The sequence below is a fragment of the Prionailurus bengalensis genome, chromosome E2 (genome assembly GCF_016509475.1).
Source record: "Prionailurus bengalensis isolate Pbe53 chromosome E2, Fcat_Pben_1.1_paternal_pri, whole genome shotgun sequence".
NCBI lineage: Eukaryota > Metazoa > Chordata > Mammalia > Carnivora > Felidae > Prionailurus > Prionailurus bengalensis.
This window is the reverse complement of record NC_057352.1, coordinates 11,262,448-11,274,803: the sequence shown is the minus strand read 5'-3', so window position 1 is coordinate 11,274,803 and position 12,356 is coordinate 11,262,448. Positions and strand designations below refer to the sequence as shown.

The following is a 12,356-nucleotide window of genomic DNA, read 5'->3' as shown; positions in this document are numbered from 1 at the left end:
CTTTCCATTCTGCCTCGTCCCTGTTGGGTCTTCTGAAGTCCCTCCCCGATCCAGGGTCTGTCTCAGACTTGGGGGTTATAATCTGGGAGAAACTGATGCCTCCCAGGTCAGAGGCAGTACCTCGTGGAGTACCAAGCCTCACCTCCAGCACTTTACACACAGCAGGCTGACCACAAACGTCTGCTGAATGACTGAACAAATGGACACACAGCAGCCACCTCGCTGGTTTCCGTGCCCCGTCTTGCCATCTGGGCTGTACTCTGGACTAGAAGTGAGAGCAGGTCTTCTAAAACATAGCTCTGAGGAGCACCAGTCACAGAGTCCTACATGCTAAGTATTCACATCAGAAAAGGCCTAAAGAAAGGTTTCAACCATTTTCTGGAATACTCTGGAGGGTGTTTGTTTGTTTGTTTAAAGGGGAGGAGAAGGGGTGCCTGGGTGGCTCAGTCAGTTAAGCATCTGACTTCAGCTCAGGTCATGATCTCACCGTGGTCCTGAATTCGAACCCCATGTCCAGCTCTCTGCTGCCAGCACAGAGCTGGCTCTGGATCTGCTGTCCCCCCGCCCGCCTCCCCCCCGTTCACGCTCTTTCCCTCTCCTCAAAATGAACATTTTATATTTTATTTTATTTTATTTTATTTTATTTTTTTTTTTATTTATTTTTGGGACAGAGAGAGACAGAGAATGAACGGGGGAGGGGCAGAGAGAGAGGGAGACACAGAATCGGAAACAGGCTCCAGGCTCTGAGCCATCAGCCCAGAGCCCGACGCGGGGCTCGAACTCACGGACCGTGAGATCGTGACCTGGCTGAAGTCGGACGCTTAACCGACTGCGCCACCCAGGCGCCCCGAACATTTTATATTTTAAAAGGGGGGGGGGGGAGGCGAGACTTGCGCATCTGTCCCAAAGTCACACTTGGCAAAACTATGAAATAAGGATCAATTACAGCATTATTCCCAACAGCAAAAGACTGTTAGCATCCCAAGGATTCTCCAACAGGGAGAGTGGCTGAAAAGCCATGATAAGTTCACATAATAAAATACTAGGCAACTGTATAAAGAAAGGAGGAAACTGTATAAGGAAGTGAGGAAAATCTCTCTGCATTGATAAACAGTGGATTCCAGTGTATGTTAAGTGAAAACAAGCAAAGTGGAAGCAAATGTTCACTGTATGCTCTCCCCGCCCTTTTTTTAATATTTATTTTTGAGAGAGACAGAGCATGAGTGGGGGAGGGGCAGAGAGAGAGGGAAACACAGAATCCGAAGCAGGCTCCAGGCTCTGAGCTGTCAGCACGGAGCCCGACACGGGGCTCGAACCCACGAACCGTGAGATCATGACCTGAGCTGAAGTCGGACGTCTGACCGGCCGAGCCACCCAGGTGCCCCTGCTCCCTTTTTACAAAAGGGAAATACATACGTACGCATACATACTTTGAAAAGACTGAAAAGATGAACCAAAAAGCGGAAGTGGGAGAAAACAGTAAAATAAATCTGGTGGATCTCAACGTATTATCAAAAAAACGACGTGCCTGCATCAGCCCACAGACCACAGAATAGAGCGATTCCTTTTTGTCAAGTTTGTGTGTGGACACACAGAACGAACCGGGTCTGTTTCCTTTTCTATAGAACAGGGGTGGTAACAATGTTTACCCTCCCAGGACCATTCTGAGGACTAGATAACTTAGGAAACATAACACGTGTGATAAGTATAGCTACTATTTTTATGTACACCTGAAAAGACCTGGAGGATGTTGCACAGCCCGTTAATGATCCTTTGAAGGCAAAAAAAAAAAGATGCCCTTTCTAAAAGGAGTGGAATTCACCAGATGTCTGCTGAATGAGTATCCAAAGACCTCCTTCCTGTCTCCCTGCCATCTGTCACACCCACATCTTGCTTAGAGTCAAAGCCATCATCCTCACTACAAGACCTCCTATGAGTGGCTGCTTCCACCTCTGTCCTCGCTTTCCTCTAGTCTCCGGGCCCCAGGTCTTCCCTATTTCACATGTCAATTCCGTCTCCTTCTCCAACTGTGTCACTCTTTTTCTACACAGCATTTATTACCACCAACATACTATATATTCATAAGCTCCATGAAAGCCGGGGTGTGTGTGTGTGTGTGTGTGTGTGTGTGTGTGTTCACTTTCTAGATCTTCAGCACGGAACAGCGCTCGGCACCTATTAAGTGCTCGGTAAATATCTGAGGGAATGCCAAAGGGCTTCAGCAACCACTGGACTTAGTATCCGTGCCCTTTGGTTCTAGAATGTCTGAAAAATAATAGCTAACGTTTAATAACACGTGCCAGGCACGATCCTAATACATACATTCACTTATTTAAACCTCACGGCACCAACTCGTTGAGGCAGGTACTGTTTTTATTTTTATTTTTTAAAGCAGGTTTCACACCCAACGCGGGATTTGAACTCACCACCCTGAGATCAAGAATTGCATGCTCCACTGACAGAGTCAGCCAGGTGCCCTGAGGCAGGTATTACTTTTAATCTCCATTTCACAGATGAGGAAATTGGAAGGCAAGGGAGGGAAAGTCACTCGACCCAAGGCTCACAGCTTCTAAAACGCAGACCCAGCGGCAGGACCGCAGGGTCTGTCCTCCTCCCCACCACGCGGGGCTGCCTCTCTGAATGGAACACCTGCTCCCGTCCAGGTCTGTTCATCCAACACAAGGGGCATGGTCACCTGACAGCCAGCAGACTGCCGTCTCTTAACCAGATCACAATACACCTTTTTCATGATGAACCTTTCCACTCTGTCCACGATAATAATGCGTTGACATCTCCCACTTTATTTTTTATTTATTTATTATTATTTTTTTTTTTCTTATTTGCCCTGCCTTCTTCCTCTTCTACTTTTTGGTTTATCCTTTGCTGTCGTGGGGCATAAACACATTTCCCTTTCTTTTGTAAAAAAAAAAAAAAAAAAAGGGGGGGGGCGCATATAATAAGCCCTGCCTTCCATTTCACCCGTTTTCACTTAAGATATTCTGGAGCCCACTCTCTGTATCCGTGTACAGGTATTTTCTTCCTTCCCTTCCCCCCCAACCCCTCATTCCTTTTTACGGTTGCATAGCCTTTTATTACGTGGATGCTAACCAGCTTTTTTTTTCTGCCAGCCCTTTCTGCCTAGTAAAGAACATCTGGGGGTGTTTGCAGTCTTCTGGCTATTGCCAACGCTCACTGTTTCCCTTTCCCTCCCGGTATACTCCCACCCCGGAGTACGACGACTCCCCTCATTTACGCAGTAACCCCAGGACTATCATTCATTCATTCATTCATTCATTCATTCATTCAACGAACAGTACCCGGGTGTCTTCAGTGCGACCAGCGCCGTGCTGGGAATTCGGCGATGACCAACACATACTCAGTCCCTCCCTGTCCCCGTGGAGCTCACGGTCAAGGACCTGATCAAAAAGCCTCACAAATACAGGTCCAATGGTAAATCAGACCACGTGTGGCATGAAGGAAAGGAAGAGGGACCTATGAGAGCGTCTAACAGGCGGATTTCGGGACGGAGGGCGGGAAAGGAGGGCTTCGCATAGGAAGTGACGTTGGTGCCGAGACCCGAAAGATGAATGGGAGTTAGCCAGGCAGAATGGGTAAAAGGATGTTGCGGGCAGAGGGGGGACAGCATGTGCAAAAGGCCTGAGGCGGGAAGGCCCATGGCGAGTTTGAGGAACCGGAAGGCCGGGGCAGCTGTGCGAAGTGAGGAGCGGGCAGAGAGGCCGCGCCGAGGCCGGCGGGGCCGACGCGCCTTGGGGGCCACGTTGGAACTTTGCCCTGAGGGCACTGGGGAGCCACGGGAGGGTCCTGAGCAGGAGAAGAAACTGGGGTCCCGAACATCACTGCGCCCCTTTCCTCGCAGCGCCCCAACCCCCCGGCCAGCGCCCCTGCCGCTTGGGGGGGCCCCTCCTCCCTTCGTTCCCGGGCCCCCACGCCGCCCCCCGCTCACCGCGGCGCCGGCCTCCGTCCCCCTCGCGCCCCCTCAGCAGCGCCTCTTCGCAGACGCCGCCGTCGCCATCTTCCGTTCGCCGCCGGGACACTGCGCACGCGCCGCGCGCGCGGGGCCGCCGGGAAATGGAGTCCACGGTGCGGCCCGAACCCGCCCCTACCTCCGGCTGCGCGAGCGGCCTTCCGCCCTCAGCCAGACCACGCTGGGGCGCCCTTCGTTTCCGGCCTTTGAGCGCCGTGCCTTAAGGGAAATGTAGTCCCTTGGCAGAGGCACTGGACGGAAAGGAAGGTAGAGGCTTTTGGGAAATGGAGTTCTCGGTGGTTCTGAGTCCCTGGACGGCCGGCGTTAGAGCGAGTGGACAGTCCGGGCGACGAAGCTCTTAGGTCCTGGAGATGGTCTGTCGCCCCAGTGGAACCCAAGCAGAGGCTCCGATGCCCTCCACCGTTGGTCCTGACCATTTACACAGGCTGGAGCACTTCCAGCTGTCGGAAGCTTCAATCATCCAGTCTGTCCAGTGGGAATGTGGGTTCGAGGGCCTCTTACGGTCCTTATAGCAGCGTAAGGACCTCTGCAATCCGCTGCGCTCTGAGCCCCCTTTCCTCCGCCGCCGTCATACTGGGCTCTGGCTATTCGCCCTCTCCTGTCGAGATGATGAAACCCACTGGAGTAGAAAAGCCCCAGGGTTCTGCCCTTGGCTTTAGCATCCGCAGCGTCTCCCACCTGCAGCTCCGTCCCTCTTCGGCCACCTCCAGCTTTCGCGGCCACGGGCTGCGGCTCCCGGCGCCTGAGGTCTATCTCCTCGCAATCCCGCAGGGGGCGCCCCAGCCCGAGCGCGCCGGCCCTCGGGGAGGCGGGAGGGGAGCCCGGGGCGGGCGAGAGCGGGGGGGGGGGGGGGGTGTCCCAGCTATAAAGCGTGGCCGCCTCCCGCGGCGCCCAGGACGGCTGGGACCCCGGGCGGTCGGACGGGCGGGCACCGGTCGGAACTCGGGCCGTGCCGGCTGAGAGATCTGAAGCGCTCGGTTTCCCCCCCCACCCCGGGCCGGAGCGGGGGCGGGAGGGGGCGCGGGCCCGGGGGATGCTGGGCTCTGTGAAGATGGAGGCCCATGACCTGGCCGAGTGGAGCTACTACCCGGAGGCGGGCGAGGTGTGTCCTCGGGGATGGCGGAGCGGGAAGCGGGGGGCAGGAATCAGGGTGCGGGTGTAATCGAGGACAAGGATGGGGATTAAATGGGGGCCCCAACCACGGTTGAGGGACGGAGGAACTGGAGACACCGAGACCAGGTGTAAGAGTCAGGGATGGGGGGGGGGGGCGGGGGGAAGCTCGGGAGTGCGGTTTAGGCTGACCGGAGCCAGGGCTTAAATGGGAGTCAGAAAAATTTAGGCAAGGGTCAGGTCATAGTTTACGCGTGAAGACTGGGGCTCGGGGACCCCCAAATCCAAAGGACTGAAATTTTAAAAACCAAAGATGGGAATCCGAGGTCCAGGATAGGGGACCCAGCTGGGGGATTGAGAAATGGGGTTCAAAATGGGGGTGGGGGGTGGGGGGAGGAAGACCGGAACGAAGAGATGAGAGAAAGGGGTCACCATGAAGGAAAGCCTGAGGCGGGAACTCAAGGTTAGAATATAGTTAAAGATGGGGGGTCTGGGGTAGAAATCAGAATTGGGGGCTGGGAGATAAACACGGGGGTGGCGGTCTAAGAATCAGAAAATAGGGATTGGTGCTCAAAGAGGCGAGACATGGTTTGGGGGAGTCTGTAATAACAGGTGGGTGAGAGTTGGGGCTCAGATAGATGGGGGCCCAGATGGGGTCAGAGTTGGGAGCCTGAGAGCAGATGTGAGCCACGGCATTGGCTGGAGAGGGGTCAGTCTCCACCCTCCATCCCTATTCCTGATCCTTACCCCTCCCGACTGAACTTCAGTGGTTTAATTGTTTTCAGAGACCCTCAGCAGGGATACTCCTAATTGGAGGCTGGAGGGTTTCAGATTTCACACCACCACCCCCCTTCCAGTTATCTCCAGTAATTGCCAACGTCCTTACTGTCCCACCTTCGACAAGGCCGCCCTTGGAGTAGGGGGCGGGGTGTATCTTAATTCCCGCACCTCAGCTGACCGAAAGTCCTTACCCAAGTCTAACTCCCATTCCAGTTGCTGCAAGGGCTCCCCCTTAGCTCATTCTTTCTAGAGAGTCAAGATTGTGAAGTGACGGGGGAGGGGTCCTGGTAGGAGGGTTATGGGGGTCCAGACACTTGGGTCCCTAACCTGGAAGGAGGCTTTGGGCTTCAGGTCGGAGTGGGGCTGGAATGGCTCAGAGCTCCAAAGATTCTGAGATCTGGAGGTTCCAGGGGCCCCACCGTGCCTGAGTTCTGGGTCTGGGGTTTGAAGCTTAGGGTGGGACTCCTGGTTCCCCAGGCCTGCGGGGCTTGGCAGGGTGCCCGGGAGGGGCCAGTCCTGGGGCTGTGGAGGTGTGAGGTGCATGTGGGGTGGGGCGGGCGACCAGGGAAGGGATTGGGGGTGCTGAGAGACGGAGCTGGGACCTACTGGAGATATCAGTTGTGCAGTGGGGAAGGCACAGACCAGGTCCGACGTGGAGGCTCCCAGGGAGTGAGGGATCCCAGCTGAACCCCTTAGAGAGTTCAGCCTGGGGACATGATTTAAGAGAACCAACTGCCGATCTGTGTTGGGGGGGGGGGGGCACATCTTGAAAAAGTAAGCCCTGTGGGGTCTAAGGACGGAGGAGTTGCCATTTGGGGCACCGTCTGAAGTTTAAGAATTTGTATGGAATCTGTCAGATATCCAAGGACAGTCTAGAGAGTCTAGAGAGGATTAGCATTGGGGGGCATATTTTGGAAGAGTTAGCATGTTGGGGGCTGGAAATGGAAATACGATCTGATGGTACCCCCAGCCTTTGGATCAGCCACCAGCAAAGCCACCTCCTCCCCCTTGGGTCTGAACAATAGAGAAACATCTGCACTCACTCAGCGTCTAAGAACTAAGAGGGTCCCCAAACTGCTTCTTGCTCACAGCACCCTCCTGCTGGGGTGATTGACACCCTGGATCAGGCTCCCCATCTGGAAGGAAATTGGAAAGTTAGCACCCTGGGGTGTCCCCCCTGGACTCCAGTTTTACAGATCAGCTGGTCCGAGGGCCCCCCCCCCCCGTTAGAGATGGGAACTCTGAAGCCTCTCCGAGTGTCGGGGGGCTGCTTGAGGATCTGGACTGGGGCTGGGACCAAAAACTAGGCTTCTGGTTTCACACCGCCTTCCTCTGCCCGCTGTCACACCCTTCCTCAGAGACAATAAGGAAATGAAAAGAGAGAAATTCCAGCCTCCTGGGATGGGGGTGCAGGTCCCCTGAAGGCTTCCCCCCAGTCTCAGCCCCGCCCTGGCTGGGGAGATCCGGTTCACAGGCTCACACCCGGACACTGGGGGTTCATCCCAGCCCTAGGGCGTGGGAAAGCCCAGGGTGGATTAGGGCAGCAGGAGAGCTTGAGGTCAGATGCGAAGGAGGACTTCCGGGTGGGTGGGGACCAGAAAAGGAGGGCCCTGGGGTCCTGGTCAGTCTTCCTCTGTGATACAAAGGAGTCCGATGGAGTTGGAGAATTGGAGTGGAGGTTGCAGAGGGATTTACCAACTCTCTGTGGATGCCCCTGAGTCCACTGCCTCCCTTCAGCTCCGAAGGACCCGCTTCCCTCATTCTGGGGAGAAGGCAGACGCAGCCAAGGTGGTGGTGGGGAGACCGGTGCAGGGAAGAGGGGTAGCTGTGACTCCCAGTTTCATTGTGAGGCTTCTGGGGAGACGGCGATGCTGAATGGAGAGAACAGAGATACAAAGATGTGCTGGAGGGCAAGAGACCTGGCAGGGGAATGGGATGGAGAGAGACGGGGAGAGAGAGGGTGGGGGAGAGAGAGATGGGGTTGGAAAGAGTTAGGAGGAGGGAAAGGCAGGGGGGTTGGGGAGAGATGAGCGAGAGGGAGAGACTGGAGAAGGAGGTGAAAAGAGAGGGGCGAGAAAGAGATGGGGAGGGACAGGGCTAGAAGAGATCGGGGAGTAGAGACGGGGAGGGAGACGCGGAGTGAGAGAGGGGAGGAGCACAGAGGTTCTGAGACAGGGAAAGAGATGGACAGATACTTACGGAGCCAGCTGGGAGATTCAGAGACAGGAGACAAAAGAGCTACCTGAAAGCTCATGAGAGAGAGAGAGAGTCTCTACCTGCCCTCAGACTAGGGTTGGTTCCCCCCTGTCTCTGACTCTCTGAGTGACCCTGGCAATTCCCTTTTCTCTCAGGACTTTGGGACCTGCAGACCCTTGCAGTGACAGGGTCTAAGACAGGACCCACTGACTCACCGCAAAGGTGGCTCCTCCCGGAAATAGGAAATAGAGCCAAATAGAGCCGCAGGAGACCCCAGCGTAGGGAGGGAGCGGGGCAGACGAGGCTGTGAGGGAGAGAGGACGGTAGACGGTGGATGGGAGGGTACGTGCACACCAGAAGGGAGAAATCTCCGCTTTACATTTTCCTTGTTTATCTTGTTCACTTCCTGCTAGACTGTCAGGTCTGCAAAGGGAGGCACTTCCATCTGTCTTGGTCACTGCTTCTATAGCACGATCCTGAGTGGTGGTCTGGAGCCAGACTGCCTAAATCCAGAATCCCAATTCTGCCCCCTTCTTACTGTGTGACCCCGGACTGCCTCTCTGGGCCTCAGCTTGCCCAGCTATGCGATGGGTGTCATAATAGCACCTCCCCCGTAGTACCTTTGTAAAGGTTGAAAAGGAGACCTTTCCCCGTGAAGTGTCTGGAGCTGTGCCCGGCACAAAGTAGGTGGCCAATAGATATTTGTTCAATGGATGAAAGAATAGAGGGTTATTTAGAGAGACATAGCAACGTCTACTGCATTCCATTGAGTGCAGATGCGTGTTTTTCCCCATTTGAACATTTCTGAAATGTTTTATAGTCTGGAATGGGTCTTCTAGTTGGTAGCGTCGAGGGATTGACCGTGTTTTCTTCCCCCATTTTTATTGCTACTTGAAACAACGCTGCATCTTACCAATGAGGATGTCTTAGATTCGACGATATATTGTAACTACATAATATATGTTAGGTGGGGGGGGGGGGGGCGCCTGGGTGGCTCAGTTGGTTGAGCATTCAGTTCTTGATTTTGGCTCAGGTCATGATCTCACGGTTTGTGAGTTCAAGCCCCAAGTTGGGCTCTGCACTGACAGTGCAGTCTGCTTGGGATTCTCTCTCTCTCCCTCTTTCTCTGCCCCGTCCCTGCTGGCATTCTATCTCTCTCAAAATAGATACAAATTTTACACACACACACACACACACACACACATACACACACACACACACACACACACACACACACATTAGATTGAAATCTATCATTTTGGATACTGAAACATTTTTGACCTATAACCACTGTAATTCTATAACCTAAGAGATTGATAGAGAGTACCCATGTAGGTGAGATGGTTGGAGAAATCAGCAGTTTCCAATTTTTTCAGTTTCAAGACCTCTTTACATGCTTAAAAAGTTATTGAGGACCCCAAACAGTTTTCATTCATGTGGATTATGTCTATCAGGAGTTACTGCACTAAAAAAAATTTACTGCATTTGAGATTACAACTGAAAAAAATTTTAAGATATGGATTAATTAGTTTAAAAATAATAATTGTTTAGGGGTGGCTCAGTCGGTGAAGCGTCTGCTTCAGCTCAGGTCGTGATCTCGTGGTTCGTGGGTTCGAGCCCCATGTCGGGCTCTGTGCTGACAGCTCAGAGCCTGCAGCCTGCTTCGGATTCTGTGTCTCCCTCTCTCTTTCTGCCCCTCCCCCGCTGGCGCTCTGTCTCCATTTCAAAAATAAACATTACAAATATTTTTAATAAAAAAATAAAATAATTTTTTAGTATACATACTGTGTTTTTTGTTAAAATAACTATACTTTGGGGGTGCCTGGGTGGTTTGGTCGGTCAGGCTTCTGACTGTTGATGTTGGCGCAGGTCCTGACCCCAGGATCATGGGATCAAGCCCCGAGTTGGGCTCCATGCTTATTGCGGAACCTGCTTAAGATTCTCTCTCTCTTTCACTTTGCCTCTCTCTCTCTCTCTCAAAACGAATGAATGAATGACTATATTTTGGGGTACCCGGCTGGCTCAGCTGGCCAGTCTTAGGATTGTCAGTTCAAGCCCCACATTGGGCATGGAGCCTACTTAAAAAAATAATAGAACAAACTATATTTCAAAACATTTAGTGAGAGGAGTGGCACTGTTATATTTTTGGCAAATCTCTTCAGTGTCTGGTTCGATAGGAGACAGCTGGATTCTTGTGGCTGCTCCTACATTTGGTCTGTTGCGATATCCCCTGCCCTGTGGCCTCTGGAAAACTCCACTGTATACTCATGAGAGAAAGTGAAAAGGGCTAGTAATATCTTAGCATTATACGCAAATAGTTTTGACCTCATGGACACCCTAAAAAGGTCTTGGAGACTCTCCAGGGTGTCCTGGGCCACGCTTTGAGAACCACTTAAAGGGTGAGCTTCAGTATACGGGGGGCCTGGGGGGGGTGGAGGATGAGGTCAGGGATGGGGTGCATGAGGACGGAGGAGAGAGAGAGACTTCAAGAGACAGCCATCCACAGAGAGAGGTAAGGATGGGAGGGACTTTGTAGAAAAGGCAAGGCAGACAGACGGATAGATGCACAGAGGGGGCCAGTGATCCTTTGCTGACCAGCGGAGTAGAAACTCACTGACCTCTCCCCTTGTGTCCTTCTTTCCTTGCAGGTCTACTCACCGGTGACCCCAGTGCCCACCATGGCCCCCCTCAACTCCTACATGACCCTGAACCCTCTGAGCTCTCCCTACCCCCCCGGGGGGCTCCCTGCCTCTCCGCTGCCCTCAGGACCCCTGGCGCCCCCAGCCCCCGCGGCACCCCTGGGGCCCACCTTCCCGGGCCTGGGTGCCAGCACTGGTGGAGGCAGCAGCTCAGGGTATGGGGGCCCGGGCCCGGGGCTGGTGCACGGGAAGGAGATGCCAAAAGGCTACCGGAGGCCACTGGCCCATGCCAAGCCGCCATATTCCTACATCTCGCTCATCACCATGGCCATCCAGCAGGCGCCGGGCAAAATGCTGACCCTGAGTGAGATCTACCAGTGGATCATGGACCTCTTCCCTTACTACCGGGAGAACCAGCAGCGCTGGCAGAACTCCATCCGCCACTCCCTGTCTTTCAACGACTGCTTTGTCAAGGTGGCGCGCTCCCCAGACAAGCCAGGCAAGGGCTCCTACTGGGCCCTGCACCCCAGCTCAGGTAACATGTTTGAGAATGGCTGCTACCTGCGCCGCCAGAAGCGCTTCAAGCTGGAGGAGAAGGTGAAGAAGGGGGCCGGAGGGACGTCCACCTCCAGGAACAGTGCAGGGTCTGCTGCCCCGGCCACCACGCCTGCTGCCACGGTCACCTCTCCCCCCCAGCCCCAGCCTCCACCGCCTGAGCCCGAGGCCCAGGGTGGGGAAGACGTGGGGGCTCTGGACTGTGGCTCTCCCCCTTCGTCCACCCCCTACTTCGCTGGCCTGGAGCTCCCAGGGGAGCTGAAGCTGGATGCACCCTACAATTTCAACCACCCCTTCTCCATCAACAACCTGATGTCGGAACAGACACCAGCACCTCCTAAACTGGACGTGGGGTTTGGGGGCTATGGGGCAGAGGGTGGGGAGCCTGGGGTGTACTACCAGGGTGTCTATTCCCGCTCTCTGCTTAACGCATCCTAGCAGGGGCGTGGGAGCGTGGTGGGTGGGGTATGGCTGTAGCTCCCACCATCTGGTCCTTGGGGCCTGACCCACCTGGTGACACTTCGCTTGTCCCGTCAGTTAACATCTTGGCTGGTCTGTTACTGTGGTGACTGCTGTCTCTGTGGGCATCATGTCTATCCTTTGGGTACTGTGATGACTGCCATCGACGTGGTGGTGGGCCCGCTGGGTGTTACAAAGACTGCCCTATTGATCGATGTCATAAGTTGATCCATTGGGTGCTCTGATGGCTGCCATCTTGGATGACATCTTAGTTGGCCCTTTGGACATGGTGACGGACGTCCTCTTGACTGACCCTTTGCATGTGATGGTGATACCATTGCAATTACAACTTCTTTGGCCCATTGGGGGCCGTGATCCCTTCTTTCTTGGGGAACTTCTTGGCATAGGAGATGCCAAGTTGGCCAACATCCTGCATAACATCTTTATTTGGCCCGTTGGGTGCTATGATGGCCACTATCTTGGTTGGCTGACATTACCAGTGCACCCTTGTGCACCATGACGGCCATCACAGCCCCTGTGTTGGCCGTGTCATCACCATCTCTTTGGTGCGAGTTGCGTGAGGAATGGAGGTGAGAATATTCCTTGTTTTT

At 54.1% G+C, this 12,356-nt stretch overlaps 2 protein-coding genes across 6 annotated transcripts in view; one reads left to right on the top strand and one right to left on the bottom strand.

Annotated features, from left to right (window-relative positions):
- Positions 1-4,094, bottom strand: part of SYMPK (symplekin) — a 35,455-nt gene extending 31,361 nt beyond the window's left edge. For 2 of the 5 annotated variants that reach the window (XM_043600448.1, XM_043600450.1), the window contains exon 1: positions 3,965-4,094. The gene's annotated coding sequence lies outside the window, so the exon portion shown is untranslated. Of the gene's footprint in view, positions 1-142; positions 266-3,317; positions 3,810-3,964 lie in introns of those variants that run through there. The other 3 variants (XM_043600449.1, XM_043600453.1, XM_043600451.1) reach the window with 3 other exon arrangements.
- An 803-nt stretch (positions 4,095-4,897) lies between these two features.
- On the top strand, positions 4,898-12,115 carry FOXA3 (forkhead box A3). Its single transcript, XM_043600514.1, has 2 exons — positions 4,898-5,108; positions 10,741-12,115. Exons 1-2 carry the CDS (start codon positions 5,040-5,042, stop codon positions 11,722-11,724), a joined length of 1,053 nt encoding a protein of 350 aa, XP_043456449.1. The 5' UTR covers positions 4,898-5,039; the 3' UTR covers positions 11,725-12,115.
- Positions 12,116-12,356: the final 241 nt, after the last annotated feature.

Excerpts from the sequence above, each read along its gene's own strand:
- FOXA3 (XM_043600514.1), top strand. The coding sequence starts at position 5,040 with ATGCTGGGCTCTGTGAAGATGGAGGCCCATGACCTGGCCGAGTGGAGC. Across the intron at positions 5,109-10,740 it reads ACTACCCGGAGGCGGGCGAG|GTCTACTCACCGGTGACCCC; the intron begins GTGTGTCCTCGG and ends CTTTCCTTGCAG.